The sequence below is a fragment of the Pteropus vampyrus genome, unplaced genomic scaffold (genome assembly GCF_000151845.1).
Source record: "Pteropus vampyrus isolate Shadow unplaced genomic scaffold, Pvam_2.0 Scaffold300, whole genome shotgun sequence".
Lineage (NCBI taxonomy): Eukaryota > Metazoa > Chordata > Mammalia > Chiroptera > Pteropodidae > Pteropus > Pteropus vampyrus.
Genome location: NW_011889081.1, coordinates 1,908,896 through 1,936,082, shown reverse-complemented (window position 1 = coordinate 1,936,082; position 27,187 = coordinate 1,908,896). Strand labels below are relative to the sequence as shown.

General features: G+C 43.3%; 2 protein-coding genes and 1 pseudogene across 4 annotated transcripts; 2 read left to right on the top strand and 1 right to left on the bottom strand.

The window, feature by feature from the left end:
* Window positions 1–694: 694 nt before the first annotated feature.
* ZNF174 (zinc finger protein 174) lies at window positions 695–11,408 on the top strand. Its single transcript, XM_011376525.2, has 4 exons — window positions 695–973; window positions 1,457–2,144; window positions 3,072–3,297; window positions 6,582–11,408. The coding sequence occupies exons 2-4, from the start codon at window positions 1,737–1,739 to the stop codon at window positions 7,181–7,183; spliced, it is 1,236 nt and encodes a 411-aa protein (XP_011374827.1). The 5' UTR covers window positions 695–973; window positions 1,457–1,736; the 3' UTR covers window positions 7,184–11,408.
* A 721-nt stretch (window positions 11,409–12,129) lies between these two features.
* Window positions 12,130–12,245, top strand: LOC111730081 (annotated as a pseudogene).
* Window positions 12,246–21,902: 9,657 nt separating this feature from the next.
* Window positions 21,903–26,952, bottom strand: ZNF597 (zinc finger protein 597). Of its 3 annotated transcripts, XM_011376528.2 has the most exons (4): window positions 26,880–26,952; window positions 26,525–26,610; window positions 25,557–25,683; window positions 21,903–23,819 (listed from the first exon to the last, which is right to left on the bottom strand). In XM_011376528.2, the coding sequence occupies exons 2-4, from the start codon at window positions 26,555–26,557 to the stop codon at window positions 22,699–22,701; spliced, it is 1,281 nt and encodes a 426-aa protein (XP_011374830.1). In that variant the 5' UTR covers window positions 26,558–26,610; window positions 26,880–26,952; the 3' UTR covers window positions 21,903–22,698. The 3 variants fall into 3 exon arrangements, with proteins under 3 accessions (XP_011374830.1, XP_011374831.1, XP_011374832.1); XM_011376529.2 differs by having other exon boundaries at window positions 25,572–25,683; window positions 26,525–26,918; XM_011376530.2 differs by lacking the exon at window positions 25,557–25,683 and having other exon boundaries at window positions 26,525–26,918.
* Between the last annotated feature and the right edge of the window lie 235 nt (window positions 26,953–27,187).

The window sequence follows — 27,187 nt, the reverse complement described above, 5'->3', positions numbered from 1 at the left end:
TTGTTTTAACAAAAAAAAGGTGCATCACATAGCATAACTTCTCAGCAGCAAGGCCGGGTCGAGAACCTGTACCCCTTGACTTACACATTTTCGTACATCCCGCACTTTATCTGAAAAATAATAAATGATATCCTAGTTTCACGCAGAAAGCGGAGCCGGCACTCCTCTTGACTCCTGATATCCCATTCATAATTTTAAAATTCTGGTATCTCAAAAACGTGTTTCCATCTGGCAATGATCCACTCAGCAGAGAGTAGGATGAAAATGGGGGCTGGACTGATTCATTTTCACTCGGTAAGGATGCACTGGTACTCCTAGAGCACTACTCGGTGCTAAGTTAGATACTGTGGCTGAAGTGGCGTAGGACAACATCCGCAGGTTCCTGCTTCAGCGATACAGGGATGAGATGAACAGGATCCAAAGTCAGAGGGAGTCCTGGCTCCGGCACAGAGATCGGAACTTGGCCTGGCCGACTTGTGTGGGCCGAGGGCAGCGGGGCGCAGAAAGGTGACCGTGGAGCGTGCGAAGGAGGTCTGGGCCTGGCCGGACAGCCCCGCAAAGACTCCTGGCGGCAAGAGGCCCCAGGCTGGCACAGGGCCCAGCCGCCAGCCCCCGGCTAGGAACAAGCAGAACATTCACCAGAGGACTCCCTAGACTTGCTCAACCGCCGGGCCGGAAGTCAGCGGTACGAACCCAGGCGCTAGCACTCCCTCTGCGCATGCTCACAAGCCATACTACTGGACTACAACTCCCAGGGTGCAGTACGACGACGGAGCGCCGTTCCCGGACAACGTCGACAGGTCCAGCAGTCAATAGACGAGAGAGCTCGCCCTCGAGAAGGCAATCCTTCTGGGAAGGAGGGGGCTCTCCTGTGGCGTAGCCCCTTGGCCGCTAGTGGGAGTGTCCGCGAAAAGAGGCTTCTGCCCCGCCCTCAGGCTGGCTCCTGGGTTCCGGTTCCCTGGTCCCCAGAGAGGTGAGTCCGCTGCAGGTGGGCGTGGGGTGCGGGGCTCTTAGCAACGCTGGCATCCCAGGCGCCAGCCTGGGCTCTAACCCGGCCACGTTGTTGTGCCGCGCACGGGAGTACGCGAGCTTCTCCAAGCCCAGGGTCAGCTGGTACGCGGGGCCCGAGCCGGGCGCTTTCGGTTGCGCGGAGCGGCTGGGCCTGCGAATCTTCGGGAGTGAGCCGCGGTGCCTCCGTCTACATTGCTCGCAAACAGGAGGCTTCTGCAAATTCCCAACCCCCGACGTGCGCCGCGGCCTGTCTGGGCTCACCTTCGAGCTCCCGGCGTGATGCTGGAGGGTCGCCCTAACCAGGATGCGGGAGAGTTGGTGCAGGCTACCTGTCTGACAACTTGAACTTTTCCTAGGGATTCCTGTCAGCCTCCTAGGTTATATTGCACATTTTTTCTGAGACCTCGTGTTCTTCTCGCTGAAATAAAAACAGTATTTCTCCCAGTTTCTTTTTAGGACGGTATGACTTTTCTCCTTTGCAAGACAGTTCTAGAAACTGGTGGAAAGATAGATTCGTCCCACTCCCAGGGACTGTGTTGTCTGCATGTGTTTGGTGTCAAGGCTAGCTAATTAGAAGGCCCTGTCTGCATCCTGTCCTCCTCAACATCCTCAGAGGAGCTCCGTTTCTAGCATCTTTCTAGCATTCAGAAAGACTTCTCCAGGGCCATGATCCCTCAGGCTTGAGCTGTTTGCAAGGAGAGAGAAGCTGTCTCCTGAGCCCCAAAATGGCGGCTAAGATGGAGATAACTTTGAGCTCGCAGTCCCACATTCAGGCTTCCTCCAAGCAAGAGAGACACATCATAACAAAGCTAGAAGAGAAACGGGGGCCGGCTCTGCAAAAAGACTGTCCCGATCCTGAGCTCTCGCGCCAGAGCTTTAGACGGTTTTGTTATCAGGAGGTGTCTGGACCCCAAGAGGCACTCTTCCGGCTCCGACAGCTCTGCCGTCAGTGGCTGCAGCCCGAGGTGCACACCAAGGAGCAGATTTTGGAGCTGCTAGTGCTGGAGCAATTTCTGAACATCCTGCCCCCGGAGATCCAGGGTCGGGTCAGGCATCGATGTCCAATGAGCAGCAAGGAGATGGTGACTCTGGTGGAAGATTTTCACAGAGCAGCCAAAAGACCAAAGCAGTGGGTAAGGAGGGTCTTCTCTTGTGGTCCCCAGGATTTATTTTTCATCTGGATAGTGTTAGGTCTCTGGATACCTTCCTAGTTAGAGTCCACAAATGAACCAGATGACTTCAAACATGTCTTCTGGCCTCTGTTTGAGAACATCCCCCACCCCCAGATGTACCAGGTTTTCAGAAAACCCAACTAGTGGCACTCCAGTGAGGAAGTAGAGAATCAAGTAAGGTTCTTGCATCTTTGCTGACAAATCTCCCCCCATTCATTCCTCTTAAAGTTTTCCAACCATCGGGATTCTTAGCAGACAGTATTATCCTGTTGGGTAAGAGTTTGATTTGGGGTGAACTTCATTGGACCTTGTTCCAGTGAAGTGTCTTGCATCTTGCCTTTGGATCAGGAAGTCACAGCTCAATTGGCTAGTATCTTTCCAACCCCCACTCCCAAGTCAGCCTAGTCATGGCCTAGGTAGGAAGTAAACAACCATGTGCTTTGGGGAATGGAAGCAGTTAAGGAATGGGTTAGTGCAGTCCTCTTAGAGCCCTGCTACCATAGTGCTTCCTAATCCTACAGAGCCTGTTTCCAGCAGAGATAGGGAGGCAGGTGGACATAGGATGAGAATCTGCTGAGCCAATGCCATGACTGACCCTGATGTTTGTGCCTATTCTCTTATGACTTTGACCCCAGGCCTTGAGAAAGGCCCAAGCTTTAGGGGCATCTACTCAAGAAATATTGGCTGATTTGAAGCAGCCTCATTTTGGTCATTCTGCATGTCCTTCCTTGTGCTTCCTTTGAGAGTTTTAGCGGTCTCTATCAAAGATGCCCTCCAGGCCATTATCAGGAATTCCCAGGGTGAACGGGTCATTACTGAGCAGTGAGAGGTCAATCTGCCCTCAGTCAGTCCTTGAGCTGCGCTCTGATGCATGGGTCTTGTTCCTAGGTGGCTGTTTGTATGCAAGGGCAGAAGGTGCTCTTGGAAAAAACTGGATCTCAGCTTGGAGAACAGGAACTGCCAGATTTTCAACTGCAAACTCCTAGGAGATATTCTAGGGAGAGCTGTCTGGAGGAGGAGCCTTCTCAGGCAGGACCTCAGGACCAGCTGAGCCCCCATCACTGGGAAAAATCTCCACTCCTCCTGGAGCCAGCCTCCAAATTTCCTGGGACAGGTAAACACTATGTGCCTCCTCTCTCCCTCTCATCAGTCCTTCATCTCCATCAAACTGTTCATGGTTCCGAAAAGCCATAGACCAGGTGTTGGTTTTTTTAATTTTATATGCAGTAGTAGATCTTTATTCTCTAACAGATTGCACTAATTAGAATGATAGTGATACAATACATAAGAAGTATGTTTTTATTTTCTGTTAATGATTATTTGACAATCCAATGCACAACAAGACTATTCTAGTGCCTCTTTTTTATTCTGTTCAAGCTTCCTATAGTGAAGATGAATCCAAAATGACCACTGATGAACATCCATGCAATCTATAGCTGTGTTTCATCGCTTAAAATGGTCCGAAAAGCCCCACTCATTATTTTCTGCCTCTTTTTCCTCCTCTGACATTGTCTATGCTTTAAACTTTTGTATTTCCTTCCCTATCTATCTCTGGTACAATGCCAGTATAATTTCTGACTGCTCTACATAGTCCTGTGATTGCTAAGACTGACAGTGACACTTTGGCTAGTCTTGGTGATGTGAATACAGGATACAGTCAGCAGGTCAGAGAATAGAGTTACAAAACGAGAGCCTTGATTCTTAAGATTTGCTACGTTAATGGAACATTTTGGTTTGGTTATTCTTGGATCTCAGGAATGGAGAAGAACTGAGCCATCCAATAGAAAAGCATTGTGACCCTGGCTGAGGTCCTGCCTATATGGTCCTGAAGAAAGTGGACCACACACACTCCTTTCTCCTGGCTCGGCAGAGGCAGCTGGGTTTGTGCAGTCTGTTTCTCCTTTCGTTTGATACCTGAGACGGTAGATTCTCATGCTTCCCATCCCTAAGATCCAGCAGTGCCTTCTTTCAGAGCTGTACTGTCCAGTACAGTTGCCATGAGTCACATGTAACTATTTAAATTTTAATTTATTCTTTTGAGCCACGCTTCTCTCGCTCAGGCCTGCTTCCACGTCTGGAAGTGTACTTTCCCTTCTATAAAGCTTTTCTTTTCTGCTGTAAAAAAAAAAAAAAAACAAATAGTATTATACAGTCAGAGTAACACAATAGAATTTTGCTTATTAAAAAAGTCCAAGCAAAGCCTTTTGAGCCACGCTTCTCTCGCTCAGGCCCGCTTCCACGTCTGGAAGTGTACTTTCCCTTCTATAAAGCTTTTCTTTTCTGCTGTAAAAAAAAAAAAAAATTATTTATTTATTGAAGTATAATTCACATACTATAAAATTCACTCTTTGAAAGCATACAGTTCAGTAGTTTTTAGTTTATTCACACACTGTGCAACTATCACCACTATCTAATTTCTGCATATTTCATGACCTAAAAAAGAAATCCCCATCTATTAGCAGTCACTCTCCATCCCTCCCTCTCTACTCCCTGGCGGCCACTGTCTACTTCTTGTCTCTGGATTTGCCAATTCTGGACATTTCATTGTCCAGAATCATACAATGTATGCTCTTTTTGACTGGCTTCTTTCACTTATAATGTTTTCAAGGTTCATCCATGTGGTAGAGTGTGTCAGTACATCATTCCTTTCAGTGGCCAAATGATATTCTATTAGTGGACATTTGTTTATTCATCAGTTGGTGGACATTTGGGTTGTTTTCACCTTTGGCTATTATGAATCATGTTGCTATGAATATTTGTGTACAAGTTTTTCTGTGAACATGTTTTTGTTTCTCTTGGCTATGGAGTGGAATTTCTGGATCATACAGTAACTATGTTTAACCTTTTGAGGAAATGCCAGACTGTTTTCCAAAGTGACTGTGCCATTTTACATTCCCACCAACAGTCTATGAGGATTCCAATTTCTTTACATCTTTGCTAACACTTGTTATTGTTGATCTTTTTGATTATAGCCATTCTATTAGGTGTGAAGTATCTCATGGAGGTTTGAGTTATCTCCCTAATGACTAATAATGTTGAGCATCTTTTCATTTGCTTATTCGCCAATTGTATATATTCTTTGGAGAAATGTCTAGTCAGATCCTTTGCTCATTTTCAAATTGAGTTTATCTTTTTGTTGTTTTAACAGTTCTTTATAATTTGCAAGTATTTTCTCTTATGGTTTGTCTTTTTACTTTCTTGATAGTGTTCTTTGAAATGTTTTTAATTTTGATGAAATCCAGTTTACCTATTTTTTCTTTGTTTGCTTGTGTTTTTGTGACATCTAAAATATCATTGCCTAATTTGAAGTTAGAAAGATGTACACCTATGTTTTGTTAAAGAGAGATTGTTTTAGCTCTTACATTTAGGTCTTTGATCCATTTTGAGTTAATTTTTGTATGTACTGGTAGGGATACAACTTCATTCTTTTGCATGTGGAAATTCAGTTGTCCCAGCACCATTTATTGAAACAACTATTCTTTCCCCATTGAATTATCTTGACAACCTTGTTGAAAAGCAATAACCATAATTGTATGGACTGCTTATTTAAATCTGAATTTAAATTAATTTAAAATAAGTAAAATTTAAAATTCAGTTTCTCAGTCACACTAGCCACATTCCAAGTACTCAATAGCCATATGTGGCTAGTGGCTTCCATATTGAATAGGGTATGTACACCTGCACACACACACATACACACACACATACACACAGAAATATATTGCCCATTTAGCAGGAATTCTATGGGACAGCACAGCTCTAGATCCTCCAACTTGCTCACAGGCCATTCCAGCTCTTTTCTATCCTGATCCTCAGTCCTGGTGGTCAGAAGTTGAGGAGTTTCTGTAATTAGTATACATATCTAACCCATATTCCAGTTTTCAAATACAAATGCTGTTAACATTGTAAGGAAAGAAAATGCCACATTCACTAGACTTACCATTATTTGAAGAAATGGTGATGGTCATTCAATGTCCGTGTAAGAGAGAAATATATTTGCAATGTTGAAATTCCAGCTCTCTTCCTTATTTTCATTCCTTAGTTGATACTCAGACCTTATGGGTTTGTTTTTATTTCTACTTTCCAAAACCTTTCCCTAAAGGTAGGAAGGAAAGAGGAGGTTGGAGAACTTGGTTCCTAACTGTAGTATGAATCAGAATTACTCCAGGAGTCTTTCAGCTGTGCATATTTTCAGGTCCTATCCCCCCAGAGATTCTGACTCAGCATCCATGGTTATGCAGGGGCAGCCTGCTTATTTGGCAAGTCTCCCAAATGAGTCTAATGCAAGTTGCCAGTGGAGGACCATACTTTGAGAAACTTTGCAGTGCATTTCATAACTCTTTTGCTGAGATTCTTTCACAAAGCCCAGAAAATGAAATATATTCTTTCTAATTATAGAGGCCCCCAGAATGAAAAGTGAGAACAAGGAAAATCCCCAACAGGAGGGGACTAAAGGAACAAAGCCATGTGCAATGTCAGCTGGCAGATCCAAAGGAAGTGGTCTGCAGAGTCCTGAACCAAGAGGGGCTAATATAAGTGAATCCCGGTTGTCACGGAGGCAGGTCAGCACCCCAAATGCTCAAAAGCCATTCTCTCAATACCAGAGACATTGCAGGGAACTGGAATACATCAGCAGCCCTTTAAAAAGCCACCCACTGAGAGAGCTGAAGAAAAGCAAAGGAAGTAAAAGAAGCCTAAGCAATCGTTTGCAACGTCTTGGTCACCAACCAACATGCTCAGCGAAGAAACCTTACAAATGTGATGACTGTGGGAAAAGCTTCACATGGAATTCAGAACTGAAAAGACACAAGCGAGTCCACACAGGGGAAAGACCCTACACATGTGGAGAGTGTGGAAACTGCTTTGGGCGACAGTCAACCCTGAAACTTCACCAGCGGATTCATACTGGAGAGAAGCCATACCAGTGTGGCCAGTGTGGGAAAAGCTTTCGCCAGAGCTCAAACCTTCATCAGCATCACAGACTGCACCATGGGGACTGAAAGCAGGGCTTTGTTCTTTCTGTTCAGAAGGAAGGTATTTGTGTTTCTCCTTCCCCTTAATTGCATGTAAATCACAAAGACTGTGACTTACAAGGAAAGCAGGAGGTCCCTGAGGAATGATGGTGCACATTTCACTGGTGAGGAGTCCCAGGAGAAACTGCTGGGGACATGACCGTGCATGGTGACAAGGTGAAGAAATGGCAGATCTGGGCATTGGGTGAAAGAGAAGTGGGGTCTCTGCTGGACAGCGGGATATAACTACTGAGGGAGAACCAGGATGATCCTGCAAGTGCCCCCACCCCATGTTCAGTCTTCCCTGCACTGCTTTATTTATCCTCAAGGGTAAATTCTATATATAGTTATACATCTGCTGTTATACCAGATAATCTTTATCATGCACACACTTCTTTAATAAAGATGGGTGACCCACAAGAATTTCAAGGCAAAAGTTCATTGGACTATAACCCCACTAATATTCCTCCTATAATTCCTGGCTGTTCATAACAAACAAACAAAACGCTTGAAGGGAAAGTACAAACATGTTTGTACGAGAAGAGAGTTTCCAGGTAATTAGTACTTTTACCAAAATAAACACGTGTACACACACACACACACACACAGACACACACACACTGAGGGGTCTTTTTCGATCAAAGTACTTTTGATTTAGGCAAAAATTCTACACAGTTGCTGCAAGCCCATCTAAGCAGTAGGGAAAAGCAACAAGAAGAAGCAAGGAGTTGGTATAGACTGCTAAGGAGATGTCAGAGGGAATCCTTACTACTCCTTTCTCACTTAGGCCAGTAGTTTTAAGAATAGCAAAATGAGCTGATAAAAATGTTCTAAAACTGGATTATTTCAATATGTTTACTAAAATCATTGGAATAGGTTAATTGTATATGTAATTTAAACCTCAGCAAAGCTTCTAAAAGTGACAAAATATACTTATATAAAATTTAAGGTCCTTAAACTGGGCATGAGAGAGCATCCAATCCCATCCCTTCATCTCTCAAAGTAGATATTAAAACCCAATCAGTATACAATTCTTAGTCACTCTGGGCAAACCAGCCCTTCTCGGTTTAGAGAAAACTTGGTGGATGGGTACACTACCTCAAGCAGGAAACGGGTAGGTAGCATCTTCCTAAAGCATCTATATTCTTAGTTCACTGCCAGTCACATCAAGCCTGTGGCTTGTGCTGTCCCCTCCTCACCCACCCCCCAAAATACCATATTCCTCTTTACAGCAGAGGGACAAGTACACACACATGTATCCCTGCCCTCGAGGTCTTTGCACACACCTGTCCCTTTGCCCTTAGTACCTGCCAACCCTCCCACACACACACACAAACACACATTCCCTTCTTCCTCCCTCATCTCACAAGAGTTGCCTGCTCTGCAAAACTTTTTCTGACAAGTTCTAGGCAGTTTAGACTTAATGGTGTGTCACTCTCTGCTCCATTCCACACACCAGTGGTGCTCAAACTGGGAATAAATTTGCCTCCCAAAGGACATTTGGTAATGTCTGGAAACACTGCTGGTTTTTAAGACTCCGGGGAAGGGAGGGTAGCTCCTGGCCTCTAGTGGGTGGAGACAAGGATATGGCTAAATGTCCTACAGTGCACAGCATGGTCTCCACAACAATCAGCGGGTCCAAAATGTCAACAGTTGAGGGACCGTACCATACACGATAAAAGCTCTTTAAGGACAAGAACTTTGTTTTTCTGTCATTTTAGCTTTTGGATTTAGCCCCTACCCAGCCAAAAGAAATAGATGTCAGTAATTGAAGAGCTGAGGGCCCCTACTTTACCCTCAGGGCCCATTTCTGCCTGAATCAAAGATCTTGGTGACAGTCTATTGAATCCAGTCACCCTGGCCAAAGCCTCTTTAGTGCAGAGATGGACTTAATGGAAGCCCAATGTCCTTCCTCCTCGTTTTTGGTGGCCCTGTAGACTCTAATCCATGGTTCGCTTCCCAACAATGTTAGGTGTTAGAAGAGTTTATCTTCCTTTTTAGGTCTGTACCTTACCTCACTCCTGTCTGCTTCCTCTCACTGGTCAGAGCCTCTTGGTTTATCATTCTGTTCCTACTTCACCCCACCCCTTTTTCCATACCAATTTCACTGTTGTTTCTTAATAACATCCCTAATCCTATTATCAGCTTCTTATCAGTGCTGTAATAGATGACCACAAATTTAGTGATTTGAAACAACACAAACATCTCATAGTTCAGGAGGGCAGAAGTCTGAAATCAGTTTCACTGAGCCACAATCAAGGTGTAAGCAAGGGTAGTTCCTTCTGGAGGCTCTCAGCGGGGTGAATCTGTTTCCTTGTTTTTTCAGCTTCTCGTGGCTACTTGTATTCCTTGGCTTGTGGCCCCTTTCTCCATCTTCAAATCACAACCCTCCAGTCTCTGTCACCACATCACCTTCTCCTCTGGCTCTGACCCTTCAGCCTCCCTCTTATAAGGACCATTAGGATTATATTAGATAATCGAAAATAATCTCCCCAACTCAAGATCCTTAATCATATCTTCAAAATCCCTTTTGCTCGTGAGTTATTCACAGGTTCCAGGGATTAGAATTTGGACACATCTGGGGGCCATGATTTAGCCCACCACACCTATATGAATCAACTTAAAGACCTCCTAAAAGCAAAGACACATAGATTTCCACTTATTTATAAGAGTCGGGACAGGAACTCTTCCTTAAATAAGAGCTTTGTTTGCTTGGTTTGTTTAAAGAACCTATGTATTTTTTCCTCTTCTGATTACAAAATCAGTAATTGCTGAATCTTAATGTCTTTGGGTAACTGTTCAACTGTGGACCTTGAATAAACATGACAAGATAACCACTCTGAATATCACTCATTCCCAAAAGGTAATGCTCCCTCACCTCCCCCAGCCCAGTTTTCTTTTGGCAGATAAGGCTCAACTCCAGGTGAGGAGTGCCCATGTGGGTCTGAGGCATGGAAGAAGACCCCCTGGGCACTCAGCCACATATGCAGGTTTATACTCAATTCTTCAGATGTAGGGTTGCCCCCACCCCCATCCCCTCACCCATGCGTGGTTCCACCAGAGGGCCTCAGCACAAAACACTGACCTGCTACTTTAATAAGCTAACCCATATATGAAAATAATCTTTCTCCTCTGTGTGCAGCCCTCACCCATGGAACAATCTGTAAGGTCCACCATCTTGTCTGGGTTTGTCTTGTTTCTTACCCACGAGGGGGTGGGATGGCTGCTACTCAGGTAATTTGGTCCTCTGGTTACCCCCAGGGAGACAGGGAGAAGGGAAGCATCCGTGCATAGGTGGAGATTTCTGGACCTCACAGATTTCTCTAAAAAGCATTTTCCAGTGATAGCAGATAAGGACTGGTAAAACCCATTCACGATACCATCATCACCCTCAACAAAATTAATAACTACCAAATACCATCCAATAAACTGTCAAAATTTCCCCAGATGTTTCTAAAACAAAAATGCTACTTCTTACAGCTATATTGAGATGTATTTCACGTACCATAAAATTCATCCATATAAAGTATACAGTTCAATAATTAACAGCATATTCACGGAGTTTTACAACCATCACCGCAATCTAATATTAGAACATTTTCAGTAGCCTAAAGGAAACCCTGTCATCATTAGCAGTCAATCCCCATCCCTGCGCCTGCTTGAGCCCCCCTTTTTTTACTCAGCACAATATCTTTTATGATCTGTCCATGTTATAGCATGTACCAGTACTTTATATTTTATTGTGCGGCTAGACCACATTTTGTTTATCCATTCCTCAGCTGATGAATATTTGGATTGTTTCCACCTTTTGGCTATTACTAATAATGCTGCTTTGAGCATTCGTGTACAAGTTTTTCTGTGAACATATGTTTTCATTTTTCTTGGGTATATACCTAGAAGGGAAGTTCTGAGTCAAATGTTGACTATGTTTAACCATGTGAGTAACTGACAGACTATTTTCCACCGGGTCTGTTCCACTCTACATCTCCACCAGTGTGTGAGGGTTCTCATTTCTCCACATCCTTGTCAACACTTGTTATTATCTGTCTTTTTGATTACAGCCATGCTAGTGGATATGAAGTGGTGTCTCATTGTGGTTTTGATTTACATTTCCCTGATGGTTAACGATGTTGGGCAACTTTTCATGTGCTTACTGGCCCTTTGTGTATCTTCTTTGGAGAAATGAATGTTCTAAAACTATGCTGTTTTAAAACTGGGTTGTCTTTTTTATTGTTGAGTTGTAAGAGTTCTTTATGTATTTTGGAATCAAGTCCTTATCAGATATATGACTTGCAAATATTTTCTCCCATTCTACAGTAATATACTTTTTTGCATAATTGTAATACATCTCTTTAAAGTAGCTGTCACCTGCCAAAATACAAAAGTGACCAATACAGTCACAATTCCTGAATAGTGATTAAAACCGTGATTAAAAAATAGTGATTAAATAGTGTTCTCCAAATGTCATCCCTGGATCTAGAAATTCATTCGGGACCAAATAAGGGCAGAGCCAGCTAGAGGAACCCCAAGAACCTATCTTGTTCCTGGGGGGTGACTTGGGCTTAGTCAGATCGGAGGCAGCTCCGTAAACAAACCAGAGGAGTGGACTTTGTACTAAGCTAAGACCAAGGGATGATTTTGTACTCAGCTCTGTCATTCTCCAGCTCCTAGGCCTGGATGTGTCACTTAAATTTGCCAGGCCTTTTTCCTTCACTGGAAATAGGAAGCTCTCTTTTGCCTAACCACACATGACTGGCGAAGTGAACACATCTACGTGAAAGCGTTTTGTTTTCTGGGAAGTGTCATATAAAAGGAAGATAAATTATGCATCAAGTAAAACTGAGCATGGACGTGGTTCCATAGTATAGCGGTTAGCATGTCTGCTTTACACGCAGAAGGTCCTGGGATCACGCCCCAGTGGATCATGGTCCATGGTCTACAGCCATGCCACCCTGAACAAGCCCAATGTCTGATCTTGGAAGCTAAGCAGGGTCAGGCCTGGTTAGTACTTGGATGGGAGACCACCTAGGAAGACCAGGTGCTATAGGCATAAATAATAATAATAATAATAATAATAATAATAATAATAATAATAATAATAATAAATAAAATAAAGTAAAACTGAGCATCTTGAAATCTCTGCCTGTCAGCAATTCAAATCCAAATACTTATGCCTGGAATAAGTAGAGACCTCAGGGATTCGAGGGAGGAGATGGTATGTTTTCCTAGATTTGGCTTACACTGGCCACAGTAGAGAATATCCTGGAAAGGGAGAAAAATTTCTCCAAAGGGCTGTTTATGAATAAAATTGGTATCCTAGAAAGACGTGCCCCAAAGCAGATACACTCCCTTTTTCCATGGTCCTAATGCTACTCCTTACTTTTTTTTCCATTGGCTTTTTAAAATTTATTTTTTGTTGTGGTGGTGGTAAAATATACATAACCTAAAAATTACCATTTAAACTATTTAAAGTGTACAATTCAGTGGCGTTAAGTACTTTCACATTGTTGTGCAGCCATCATTCCACTTTCTGTCTCTATGAAGTTGCCTACTCTAGGTACCTCATAAGTGGAATCATACAGTATTTGTCTTTTTGTAACTAGCTTATTTCTCTTAGTATAATGTCCTCAGGTTTCATTCATGTTGTAGCATGTGTCTGAATTTATTTTTTAAAGCTGAATAATATTCCATTGTATGGAGCCCATTTTGTTAACCATTCATTTGTCAATGGACTTTGGGGTCGTTTCCACCTTTTGCCCATTGTGAATAATGTGCTCTTTACTTTTTATGAATACATTATTTTCAAAAACCCAATGAAAAGTTTGTCAGAGGGCCCAGAGTCTTATGAGAGTGGCACCATACATTAGTGTTCCCACAGTACCTTCAAGCAGGAATAGGTATAGAGGTCTAGGGAAGGGCTTGCCCTAGGAGATGGGAGCAAAGGGTTAGGGGCAAGGAGACCCACGTGGTAGAGGGAGAGCATCCCCAAGGGGAGCAGCTTTAGGGCAGGCAGACCATCCAAAGATGGTTACAAATTAGGGCTCACCTGGGTCCCACTGGGAGATGTCAGGACAAAGGTATGGGCCATGGGCATGGGGGCGGGAGGCAGGAGGAAACACCTGTACTGAGAATTCAGCCTTGTGGGGAGAGGGCAGGAGCAGTGAGCTTTCATCAAGAGGGAAGGCCTGAGTTGATGGATTCTGAGCGTGACACAATCTTAGGAAATGGCAGAGCCCAGGAAGTGACACTGCAAAGAACTATTGTTCATGTGGAGTGTGGGTGTTCAGTCTGAAGACAATGTCCTGAGGAAGGTTTTAAGGCCCTTGTTTTACCTTTTAGAGAACTCTAAGAAAGGAGCATCTGGAGGCAGTTCAGCATAACCAAGTGTTTTAGTTTGCGCAGGCTGCCATAACAAAATACCATAGACTCAGTGGCTTATAAACAACAGATGTTAATTTCTCACAGTTCTGGAGTCTTGGAACTCTAAGATCAAGATGTCAGCATGATTAGGTGACATGATGAGAGCCCTCTTCCTGGTCTTCTCTGTGTCCTCACATGGTGGGAGGGGCAAGTGAGCTCTCTGGGGTCACTTTTATAAGGCTATAATCCCATTCCTGAGGGCTCTACCCTCAAGACCTAGGTACCTCCCAAAGACCCCACCTCCTAATACCATCATCTTTGGGAGTTAGGATTTCAGTATATGAATTGAGGTGGGGGTGTAGGGTCACAGACATTCAGAGCATAGCACCAAGTGTGCATGAATGTTGGCTTTGGACAGACCTAGATCCAATCCTGGCTCTAGCTCCCCTTTCAAATCTGTTCCTTCAACTTTATAAGGTTTAAATGAGAGGATCTAAGTTATGTGCTTCCAACATGGTGAGTACCCTAGCATTAGTATTCTAAAGCAAAGGTTCCGCAAAGCATAAATGCCTTATTCCTCAAGAGGCTTTGTCCCTCCTCGGGGTGGCTCTCATAGGTCTGGTCCAGCCACCACTAGAAGTGTAGTCCAATGAGCAAGTCTGCACCCTCCACAGCAAAACTGGGAGGGTGATCAAGTCTGCTTCTGACTACCCCACATTTCTCTTTACAAATATTTTCAAAATCATAACCTATTGCTGGAAGAAAAACCAAGATTGTCAATATTCTACCTGTTGCATAGATCCCTCTACCACACCCTAATAGACTGTCATCCAAGATCTTGTTAGATATTTTCATAGGTGGGAAACTTGCCACTTTACAAGGTGCAACATTTCATTTGGGGGCTGTCGTCATTGTTTTAAGTTCTAAGATGCTGGACTTTCAGCCTGTATACAGGCCTTTACCTCCGGGGCCCTGCTTGCTTCTGTGAATACCTTGGAAAGGTGATGGGCATGAGGGGGGTCATGTTATAGCCTCTAGAATACCCTACATGAAGGCTTGGCAAAAATTCATCAGTCTTAACTTCTTTGCAGGGATGGAGTCCACCAGGGAGGTGTGTTTTCAGGATGAAGGTGAAGTAAAACATTTGAGGATCCAGACATCTCTGGAGAGCATGCCCCTGTATGTCTAGTTCTGAGGCATATACAGCACTGAGCAGGATAATTCCCTAGGAAAGAGGTTCTGTTCTAGAAGAGGACAGTAAGAGTCCTCTTTGTGGAGTAATCAGAGGTTATAGATCACAAAAGAAGTCAGATATGTGCCCTTAGGAAAGGGATATCGGAGCCAAGGAGAAAGTTCTCTCTGATGGAGAAGTTTGCTTGTAGAGAGTAGGGGACCTCCTGAGGCAGGTGGAGAGGATAGGACAGTTGTATCTCAAAAGACTATTCATCCTAGCTGGGCTGACAAGATGAGCATGAAGTGTTTCAGGACCAGGATCGCGGATGTCTAGGTTGGATTCCCACCCATCAGGGTGGTGTCTTTTATCAGGAGGCTTTCCAGTTCTGGGAGATGGGGAGGTCCAGGGCACCCCAGTTTACAGCCATCTTAGGGCTTAGGGAACAGCCTCATACGAGCTGGGATTAGACCTAGGTACGTCACTCTGTCTCTCTGAAAAGTGTGGTTGGGCATCTGGGTCCTTCAATTTCTGGCTGTTTTTCCCTGGAAAGATAGTACAGAGGTGAGCAGGAAAAGCTTATGATACATGGGGTCAGCTGAGACCCTTGTAAGGTTCTCCACTGGAGGTTTCAGCCCACTGCCCTATCCCCTTAACAGAAGTCCCCAACCAATAAACTCCAGGTCATTGTGTAGCCCCCAGCTCTCCTCAGAAGAAAATGGGTTCCCAGACCTTCCTAGTCAAGTGAAATCCCTCTTAGTGTAATGTACCTCTTCTCTATAGCCCTTACCATAGCTGCAATGTCACCCTCCTTTGTGTTAAAGCATCTCTCAAAAGTTTAGAAAAACTGTAAACTCATGAGACAAGAGGTCTCTCCACAAACCTACCAACCTTCAGGTCACCCAGTCACCCCACCAAATCGTTACTTATGCCTCCCAAATCTGTCTCAAAGTCTTCCCTTCTTCCTCATTCCTATGACCCCTACTACATGTCCTCATCTCCCACTAGCTCTATTACAACAACTTCATGAACGTCTGATGTATCCGGATGGTCCCAATCCACGACATTTTACTGCAGATTTATCCCTACAACGCAGGTCACATGGAAACCCTGTCTCTGCCTTCCTGTCTCACTGCCGAACCAGGGTGCCTTTCACCCGGGGGTGGCCCATTGGGATGCAGATGGCCGCCAAACTGGCCCAAGGAGCAGAAAGCCGAGGGCCTTGTCTCCTCTGCCGGGCTTGAGACATGCTTGGTGAATTGGGTACAGGCACCTGCATGTAGAGGTTGAGTTTGAGGGGTGGGGCCTTGACAGGAAGTACTTTGTTCATTCCTCTCTGATTGGGCTGTCCATGCCCAACCTGAGGAAGCCTTGTCTCCTATTGCCTGACATAAATGTCATTGTGAAGAGGGGCCGGGTCACTGTGGAACCCTCTGGGAAATGGAGTTCTAACTGCATCCCGCTCCACTGGGAGGCGTCTCGTACGCTTGCTTGCTGGGGACTTTAGGCCTGAAGCTAAAAAGCTGTCCTGAAGGTTCATTCATTAAATTCGTTCACTCTTGTGACAAATATTTATTGAATGCCTACCGTGCTCCAGGCACCATAAGGTGCTTGGGGTACTATGGTGAGACCAGACAATGTGCATGCTATCTTAGAAAGCCCAGTCAGAAGGGGGAAATAGACATGAATAAAATAAACAAATATGAAACTGCAATGATGACTACTAAGAAAGAAACTTAAACAGTCATCTTGAAATATGAATGACTGGGGAAGGCTGAACTTGAAAAAAGAAGGTCAGGGCCCTCCAGCATTCTCCTGTCAGCACAGTCACTCAATGACAGTAATTATTCCTCAGAGATACACCTCACAGACTCTCCCTTCACTCTTACACGATTTGAGGTGGACTTCATGATTAGTCTTTGGCATTTGAGAAAACTGAGACTAGGTCATTTTCTGGTGTTTGCACAAAACATAGGAAGCTGGGTGAATTTACAGCACACTCTCGACAATGCATCTTAGACTCCTACTTCCCAACATATCCTACAATCCAGTCCCATTTTCTGCATATGTAAAATGATGATAATGGTGAAATAATCCAGGAAAAGTGTATAGCACAGGAGGGCCTGGCACATAAGTACTTGACTAGTGCTAGCCATTTTCTTCACTACTCTAATCATCTGATTATCTACTTTGATTTATGTTACTTTTGACCCCAACACCCAATCTCTCTTCTTCTTACAGTATCCTAAGTAACCCTTAGAGAGTTACATTTTCCATCACACTTCAGCCATGTGATTTTGCTGGGGCTGACCCCAACTACAGCTCCAGGAGAGACATGCAAACCAGGCCTGGCCAGTCTGCTCTATATGGCCACAGAGGTTAGCTTAGGGATGGGCTCATGAGTCAAATAAGTCAAATGACACTTCTAACTGAAATGTGGACCTGCTGGCTAAGTCCTTTGTCTTCCATGGTATTCAAGGTGTCAGCAGTTCCCTCTCTTCGAATTTCCTGGGCAGCCTAGTGGTGTAGCACCATTCTGCCCACCCTGGGCCCTTGTCCCTGAGGGGACTTCTAGGGTGGAAACAGCACAGCAATGATGTTACTGGGCTAGGTACCCTCTGGGCCACTGATGTAAGCTACTATGAATACTAACACTAACTCCCAGAAGGTTCAAGGCAGTAAGATGTAGACCCAATTTGTTCAAGTCTTCTCCTCTGTTGCATTGAAAAATTTGGACGTTATCAGACAATGGGAAGCCAGTGGAAGATGTCACATTGGATGGTGACATAATCAGATGTGCTGGTTGTGCTGGCAGAAAACAAGAGTGGTATGACAGGATAAAGAGCTATTTCAGTAATCCCAGGTGAGTACTGCTAAATAGGGTAGAGACAGTGGAGGCAGAAGTTGTCAGGTTTGAGAGACATTTTTGAGAAGCAACAGGACTTGATGGAATGGATGAGTATTGGAAGAAGATGGACTGTTGTTGGTAGCGTGAGCAATTGTGTGGATTTGGCGCCTCATACTGGAGGCAAACAAATCATGGGCTTAAAAGCATGAGTTCGATTTGGGGCATGTTTGGATGCCTCAGAGACATCTAAAGTAAGATCTCTCGTAGGCACTTGAATATAGAGATCTAGGGAGCAGGGGAGGAGAAATCTGGGCTAGATATAAAGTGAAGTCTTTGTAGTCATGGAAATGGCTAAGTTCAATGGGGGCAGGGGACCATATACTCAGAAGAGCCCAAGATACACAAGCAGCATGTTAGAATTCTGCTGCGGGGCACACAGAAAACAGATGAGGAGGCTGGCGCTGGTTCTAGAGAGAAGATACTCCACCCAGGGCAACTGAGAAGCACAAAGCAACAAGCCTTTCAACACGCCAGAGACACACAGGCAGCTTCGCATTGCCAAAGCGTGGGTAGGGCCCAGCAGGTAGTGCAGGATTCCTTCTCCGGTTCCGTGCCTACAGTTGCAGGACGGATTCGGGCTGGCCATCGACAGTCAAACCGGCGTTACCATCCCGCTGATGCACAGAAAGAGGGCTGAGGAAACCCCTCGGCAAATGCTTTAGCCCTCGCGGTTGACTTCTGTTGAGACAGCCTCAGGAGGGTGATGGGGGTCGGAGCCCAGTGGAGCCTGCTAGCGGAACCTCCCAAGGAGGGAGCCGGAAGTGAGCGCATGACTTTCGGTTCCTAGCTTTGCAGGCCGCTCTAGCGTACCTCATCTCATCTCGTTGACATTTCCGCCGGCATGAGGGGATGGAGGAAGATCATGGGCTGGGGGACCTCTCCAGCTCCAGCCTGTGCCAAGCTTTCAGAGTACGCTACTCAGCTCATCCCCATCTCCCACCCCCTGCTCCACGCGGCGACCCAAGCGGGCAGTCGCTGCCCTTCGTACCTGGAGGAACCAGGTCCTGTACCTCCGCCATGGGGCAAACACGGGAAGGGAACTAAAGGTCAAGTGCTGTCTCTCGGAACTGCGCTGAAATTTACTTGAGTTACGGGGAACAAACGACTTTAGCGCCATTATTAAATGGCTCGAAGTCACTTTCTCCAAATCACAATCCCGCAAGTCTTCAAAATTCACGTAATTACCATCGAAAATCACTTAAGTGTAAAAAAAAAAAAGTTCCAACTCATTACGATCATCATAAAAAAAAGCATTTATTAGATGTCAAATTGTACATCAGAAAGACATTATCACTGCCTAGTAAGAGCTTGAAATCTAGAGCTAAGTTTGATGAAAATACATCAAAACCAGTAAAAACATAAACAGTACAAGTGCATTCAATAAACATACTTCTGAGGTATCCGAACGAACTAGAGATTGCAGTATATTCTCAGGTTTCTGTAAATATACTTAGGTCATATTCCCACCCTCCCCAGACTGTTAATACAAGTAGGATGTCAAAAAATAAAAGACAAAACACCTGAAGTCAAATGGGCCTGAAAAGATGGGTAGTCATACTATAATCAGATCAATAGCACTCTAAATCTACAAAACTAAAACATGAATATACACACTTCTAGTTACTTTTTAAACAGATGGTCAAAGCAAAAACATTTTCTTATTGAAATTCTATAGGGATAACAAGTTTAATGAACAATTCAAAATAGACTGCTCAGATAAACTATAACCTACTTTGTACATACGTGCAGTGAATTTGCAGGTTACTTTGAGCAAAATCTGTGTCAGATTGTATGACATGCTACACTCATTACATCAGTGCCAATTAATTATATCAGGAGTCGGACTCAAAACAGCATTCACTGTGAAATGTCATTTGCTTTTAGTTTTAACTCCCTGAATTACTGAGTTAGTCATTTTCTATGTTAAATGGGGAGATGCAAATAGACTATTACCTATTACAACAAAGTTCTAAACAAAACTTTGAGTCCAACTGTTTCAAGAGTAACAACTAGATTCCATAATTTAATTACAAAATGTAAACCGTTGACACCTGAATTCTGTTGGAGTAATACTGTTTTCATCAATGATGGCTATTACAGGCCCTAATATTCTGGCAATCACATTAAGAACTTGTTTGGTACACATTTTCAACACTCCATCAACAAAAAAACAAGAAATTTGTTCACCAATTTCTTCAGTACAAAGTTTTCACTCTGCATAGTGTGTCAACATCCATGCTGCAACAAATGTAGTGAACCAATCATTCATACCAATAAGCTCCTGCATGTAGTTTTTCATGCCTATATTAACTTTTATCCAGTATCTGTTCATACTAACATGGTAGGCTAATACTTCTGACAATGTGTGGAACCTATCTTCATCAGTTGATACTGTAAACAGGAGGGTGAAAAGCTATAATTATTGAAAAAACAGCATGGAGCTTACTGGTGGACACTGACCTTTTCAACTACTTGGGCTCTCAGAGCAGCCTGAATTACATCAAGGTTTAGGTGTAAGTATACAATATGGCAGCAACTGAAAATATGCCTTTCACAGTAACACTCAGGGCTTTAAATTTTTCTGCATGGCAATCATTAACACTATCAAAGAGGCAATTACACTCATATTTATATTAATGTTTTTGTAAAAGTGCTATTTTTCTAATCTTATGGAGATTTGGCATAATCTTCTAAAATCTGGAAAATAAAGAAAAATGTAAAACCTGAAGTTAATTGTGAAAGTGACTTTCCATATTGAGGTGCAGAGAGCATTTTTGGCATAAATCTCACCTTTTCTATACTTTCTTAGGAGCAAAGGAAAGAATGATGGCTACCATCTTTTGTCAGCCCCATTCTATCCAAGCACCTTCTCAAATGATCTTTCCTACTTCTTTCTGCAGCAACTCTGCTAATGGCCTCTTTCCCCAACTAACTCTTCAGTCAACTGAACTATGAGAGCCTCTAACATGTGCTGACGAAGCACTGTGCCGGCTGCTCCCACCGAAGGCAGAAGCAGAACAGGGAGACAGTGCTTTTTGATATTTAGCAAAGATCATTATATCCAGAGCCAGCTGATAAGAAATCTAACTGGAGACCATCTTTCTACACAATTCTGAGAACCTCGAAGAGACCTGCTAAAGAAAAACCTCAAGATCTTGCTTTTTTAAGACCCTGAAATCCTGGCGGACTGGTGTCCTGTATCTTTAGAGACATCAGAAACAAAGAGTGAAGTGTGACCTTGACATGTTGAGCACAGGGTCTCAACTGGATCCACAAACAAGAAACTAGCAAGAACAACAAAAGGGAAAAGGAGTGGGTAAGCTGTGTTAAGGCTATTGGTTTCCATTTTCCTTACTCATCAACAGCATCTTCCTGCCTCAAACCAATGTTAAGAGCTTCCAGCAATAGCCAGCATATTTCTGAATATTCACTCCTCTGCGGTTCTGTAGAAAGACCACATCTTCAAGGTACTACTTTCCATCCACTTAGTCCTACTGCTCATGAGGTTTCCCAGTGAGAATCCCATTTTAGTAAGTGCTGTACATATACACTATTTAAATAGAATAAGACCATTCTTACATCCCAATCAAAAGCCTACTTAAATGCTGTTTTGCTGACAGGTACACAATTTTGCTTTAAAAAGAAATTCTGTATGAACATATATTTACAAGACTGACTGGTTCTTTAACAATAACCATTCCACAACAATATTGTGCTCCAATATTTATGTCTCAGCAGTATCTAAAGACCTATGTATTATCAAGTATTTTGGTTAAACTCTAACAATTCCTATATGTCTCTTCTTTGGAGAGGAAGGAATTTTTCTTTTAAACCAAAATCCAACTAAAACTATATGGACTGTACTCTGTAGAGTTTGTAATCTCTGATCTGATCATAGGGATGAGTTTGAATTTGAAGTCCTGGAGAGTCTTTCTGTTGTTTTATAACCATTCGTGTAAGTCAGGCTTGGGATAAAGCACAAAGGGAATACGAACCTGTCCTAGGATGCATGTGTACAGGGTAGCCTCCATCCTTACTCACCTGTCTCAGCCTTCTCGGATGTTTGTGGTATTAACATGTAAAATGAATGCTAACATATAACACAAGTGTCACAGAATGCACAGCCTTCAGTGTCAGAAAGACCTAAGGCTAAATGCCAGCTTCAGCACATTGCTATTTTTGTGACTTGAGCAAGGTACTGACTTTACCCTCCGTGGGCTTCAGTTTTCTCATTTATGAAATGACAGTCCTGTCACATATTTATTCTGAAGATTAAATTACATAATATACCTAAAGTGCTTAGCATGCTCACTAAATAGCAAGGCTGGTAATATTATGCTTCAGTAGAAACTTGGAAGTAAATCCTCTTAGAGGAGAAAGTATCTTTCCCTTGATCAAATCCAGGCACCAGAAGGGCTATTGTCAGAGTGCCAAAATTTCTTGCAAACACTTGAATCGCAACGGCCAACAGCATCAGATCTAAGAACAGGAACACCATGGATGCTAATAGCCATTATGACACCAACTAGTCCTCCCATTTGGGAACTTTTCACACAAAGGGAAAAAAAGCTTCTAAACCCTTCTAGAAATTCATGAGTAAAACAATAACAATCTCATACAAATATTACATTGAGAGTAATAGCAAAAACAAGTATAACACAGATATTAAAGTACTTAACTTTCCTAGATACTATATCTGCAGAACTGGCAAAAAAATAAATTCTCTAAAATTCACTTAGAAACCATGTAAACAAAATTAAATAACCTTCATTTTAATGAAAGTTGAATTTTAAAAAAATTATCATTTTCCAACTCGTACAAATGAAATTTAAACAGTAATTAATCAGAATCCTGGCTTCACTCACTAGCTGTAACATTGTTTATGCTTCAACTATAAAATAGAAATCATAGTGCCTAAATCAAGGGTGTAGTGAAAATTAAATGACATATTATTACATGGAATGTATGTAAAGTGCTTAGCACAATGCCTGGCACATAAAGGGTAACTGTTTCCCAATTTTTAGTATACCGAAAAACACAAGCATTAATGAAAATTTGCTATATTTACATGATGTTTTTCGAATGAGTTCGCTGATGAGTAATGAGATGTATATTCAACTTGAAACTTTTTCCACACACAGAACATTTAAAAGGTTCCTCTCTTGCGTGGCTCTCCTGGTGGCATGCAAGGTCTGAATCCAAAATAAAACTTTTTCCACGTGTCTTGCATTTATGGGACTTTTCCTCCTTATGAATGTTCTGATGGGAAATAAGCTCAGACATATGAAGAAAGGTCATCATACATTCAGGACATTTTAAGGGTTTGGACTTTGAAAACAAAAGTAAGTTTTCCCTACAATCACTGCAGTATTCAGAGTTGTCCTGGTGGTCCTTCTCAGGGAGGGAAAGATGTGAGGGCTGCCTGAAGCATTTCGTACACTGAATATACTGGTATTGGGTAGCTGATGTGTGCAAAGCCACCTCATGCTTCTCATGCAAAGCAAGATTTGTTTTCTGACCAAAATATTTACCAGAGTTGGTACATTCATAGGCTTTTTTGGCATCGTGGGTTTTCAGATGCTGTGACAATCCAGGGGGACATGTAAAACCTTTCCCACGTATGCCACATGTGTAGGCTTTCTCTTTAATGTGGACATTCATGTGCCGAGAGAGATATGACTGCTGGCGGAAGCTGCTACTGCACTCAGAACACTTATAAGGCCTCTTGCCGATATGGATTCTCCTGTGTGACCTCAGGTTGGCTCTATGGTTGAAAATCTTCCCACGGGCATCACATTTATGCTTTTTCTCTCCTGAATGAGTTTTCTGATGCAAAACAAGGTAGGAATTATCATTGAAGCTTTGGTCACACTCAGGACACTTATATGAATTTCTGGCTTCTTCGTGGGGAAATTCGAGAATTTCAGAAAGTGCTTTGGTTCCTAAACACTGAGATAGTTCTATTAAGGGGGTGTGGTTTTCAATGGTAACTAAAAGGCTTATGAACCTTTTCTTGTAAGCAGAAGTTCCACCTGATATTTTGCTTTCAAGGACTCCATCCTCAGAGGATTTTTCTGGGTAACAGACAAGGGGCACAGCAGTGGAGTATTTTTCTAGGGGAAGCTCATCAATTCCCATAGATTTTAGATTTAGCTGCTGATTATTCTCAATCTTGCCTCCCCTCCCTGTTGATAAAAACAAAACATAACAAAACATAAAAAACATCCTGAAGTGGTACTGAGGAAAGAACAAGCTAAGTTCACATAAGACTGAGAAATTGTAGATACTTTATCCTATAACTCAGAAATTGATAGTCTACAAAACTGGGAGCCAAGTGACTTTCCAAAGGATCTAGTTCTAGATGAGCCTGTGAGGGGAAGAATCGGAAAATAGCTACAACTAAGTCAGGTCATTTTATTGTCACCAAGAGAGTTCTCCAAAATTTCTTTACCTTTCATCAAGGAAAGATCAAGGTAGAGCTGCTATACAAACCACAGTGAAATAATAACCGGTCTCATTGCTAGGATGGATAATAAAACTTGGGCCTGCCAAAAAGCACTTCTTTTTAATATTTTTCCAAACATTCTTAATTTATAAAGCCAATATATCAATACAAAAGTGGTCATTCCTTCCAAAGAAGCAATCCTGTGATTGCCCTAGCTCGCTGCCTGAAAAGGGTTTCTGGGCTGCAGTGCATTGTGTAGGAATCCAGACAGTACCCAATGGTTTTGCTGATTTGAGGAGACCAAGTTCAGCAATGCCAACATGGCTACAATTTGACAGCAAAGTATCAGAGAAGAAGCATGGGTCCAAGCAGAGAGTTCTAGGTATCTAGATGGGGTCCGCTTAAGACCATGGCTAAATACTAATCTGAAAGTACACATAAAGAAACTACCCCAGGCCAGGGAAAGAACCATTAAAAAAGAATAGACAGAACAATCTCCAGAGTTCACATAACAGTTCAATAGTTCATGTTCCCACCAACCAAAGTGGAAAGACTCCTCCCACCTCCCCACTCCGCGCCGTATACACAGGGCACTGGGCAGTATCCTCAGAAAGACAAAGCCTCAGCAGCTGGCCAAATCAGCCCTAGGCTAAAGGTTGCTATGAATATACCCTCACAAAGCAAAAAACAAACCTTGAAAGGATCGTATTGATCTCAAATAACTTAAATACACCCCACGACAAAGACCAAAACATTTTTAAAAATACAACAAAAGCCAGCATCCAACAACATAAAACTCACAATGTCCAGCATCCAATCAAAAATTACCAGGCATGTAAAAAATCAGAAAAATATGATCCATATCTAGGAGCAAAATCAATCTACAGAAACAGACCTAGAAATGACACAGATGATAAAACTAGTAGAATGTTACTCACTATTATAAATATACTTCATATATACAAGAAAGTAGAGGAAAACATGAACATGAAGGCAGAAGCAGTTATGGGATAAAATATCAATTATGGGATAGTCTCAAATAGTCAACCCTAGTCAGGGATAAAAGCTACTCAATTACAGAAACATTTCTGCATAGAGTTCCCCTTAGGTGAGAAAGGCATAGCACCCTCTTGAGAGTAAATCAATTTCTAATCTTCAGCAAGTGATAGTAACCTATACTATATATTATGGGATTTAACAAGTCAAATTGTGAATTGACTGTAACAAATATTTGGGAAGATAACCAGGTACTGCCATGTCTCATGCAAAACCACAGCTACAGTATTAGACGGGATTTTTATCTTTTAAAAGTCATCTCATCCTTTAAAAATTGCGCTGTCATGCAGGTTCTTATAACATCCACATCAATCACCCAGGGATAGGTCCTGCTCCCCGACACCAACACGTGGATGAGACATGAAATCCTAATCATAGGACTGACCAAAATTCCAAAATGCAAAAAAAATAATTGCCTTACCCATCAAGGCCATACCCTCGAAACACTCCGGTGTGGTGTCTCTGCTGAGGGACCTCAGGGCAGGGTGCAGACTCACACTTTCCTCTTGAGAAAAATACACAGCCAGATCCTCAAAGAGCATTGGTCCCTGAAACAAAGAGAGCCCGCCTCAGGACAAGAGGCCCAAATGCAACCTCTTCAGTCTAGGAAGGCCAAGAAGAGATAGAAACATCAGATGAAAGGGAGGAAAGGGCTTGGTGTAAAAGGTTCCTGAGAGCTGGGGATGGGGGAATGGGGTATAAACGGATTCTAAGGGCTGATGGTGGGAATCAGGAAGGAGGTAGTAAAAATAGACATAATTTCTGAGGCAGTGGTATAAGGACCAAGATGGTAAACTGTGAGAAGTTCCAGAAAAGACTACTAGAAAAGATGAGGGAACAACTGTGGAGAACATTAAGTATGCTCTAAGGGACAGAAGACTGAGCAGCCCAGGAATAATCACGAAAGGGATAGGGATTCCAGTATTCTCTCAACAACCTTCCCTTTGCTAGTCCCTCTCCTTCTGCCATATGACACTCATTCCTAAGCTCACTGTAGCATCACATCCAGGCCTATTCCTCCATCTCTAAGTTTACCAGTCCTATAAATCAACGTAACTTCAGTGTGATTAAGAATCACCTGGGATTTTTGTTTGTGTTTATCAACAGGTGTGGAATGAAGTCTAGAAATCTGTAATTTGAGCAGAAGACATTTTGAAGTACTCTGTTACAAACTTCTATGGGCCCTGCTCCCAGGTGGTGGTTCTGAAAGTAAGAATTTGATAAGCCATTTTTCCTTAGTGCCTGGCCTAGGAGTGAAGACAGCTTGGTGAAAGGGCTATTTGAAGATCAGAGGCCTTCCCATCACGTAGGGCATACCTTCTTCTAAAGGAGGCCAGAGGCCAGAAATGGCGACCGAAACTTGGACCGCGAAAAGAGACCGGGTCTTACCTGGGCCCCAACTGTCTGGAGCGGGGACGCCATCTCGCGGGGCGGGAGTGCCTTCTTCAGGACGCCAAAGTGACTTCGGGATAGAGCTGGGAAGAACGAGAATAGTCCTTAGAAGGCCAGTTCGGCTGTGAAGCTCCTCCATGCATCCTCAGGTTCCCTCATTTCCCCAACGACTCCTCTCTCCGGCCCAGCCACAAAAGGGCCTAACTCAGGGCCGGCTGGTCCCCAGTTACCGCTCAGGAACTAATGATCTTAGAAAACCTCCCGCTACCCAGGCAAGAGCAGCAGGAAGTGAACCCTAATCGAGACTCAAGACCACAAACCGCCACCACCGTAAGCATCCCACAAACACAACCTTCCCAATGCTGGAGCTGACCCGAAAGCCGGAAGAAACGGTCACCCGCTTACATATACGCAGCCCTGCCCTGTGATTGGCCACCGTGACCGCGGGAAACAGTTCTTCTCGCGTGTTGACCAACGAACCCGTGGCTCGCAGGGCATGCTGGGAGACGTAGTTTTCTTTCCGGTCTCCCAAGCAAGCATTTCCGGTTCCGCTGCCTGGGTCTCCCTGGTGAGCTCTGTGCCGGCCAACCGGATGAAGTAGAGTGTTACGATGACTCTGGAGGGATGTAATGTTTCAGGGAAGAAGGAAATTAAGAAGAC

Coding starts and splice junctions, on each gene's coding strand:
- ZNF174 (XM_011376525.2), top strand. CDS start 1,737: ATGGCGGCTAAGATGGAGATAACTTTGAGCTCGCAGTCCCACATTCAG. Junction 2,145..3,071: donor CCAAAAGACCAAAGCAGTGG/GTAAGGAGGGTC, acceptor TCTTGTTCCTAG/GTGGCTGTTTGTATGCAAGG. Junction 3,298..6,581: donor CTCCAAATTTCCTGGGACAG/GTAAACACTATG, acceptor TTCTAATTATAG/AGGCCCCCAGAATGAAAAGT.
- ZNF597 (XM_011376528.2), bottom strand. CDS start 26,557: ATGGCGTCCCCGCTCCAGACAGTTGGGGCCCAG. Junction 25,684..26,524: donor TCCAGACAGTTGGGGCCCAG/GTAAGACCCGGT, acceptor TCTTTGTTTCAG/GGACCAATGCTCTTTGAGGA. Junction 23,820..25,556: donor CGAGGGTATGGCCTTGATGG/GTAAGGCAATTA, acceptor TTTTATCAACAG/GGAGGGGAGGCAAGATTGAG.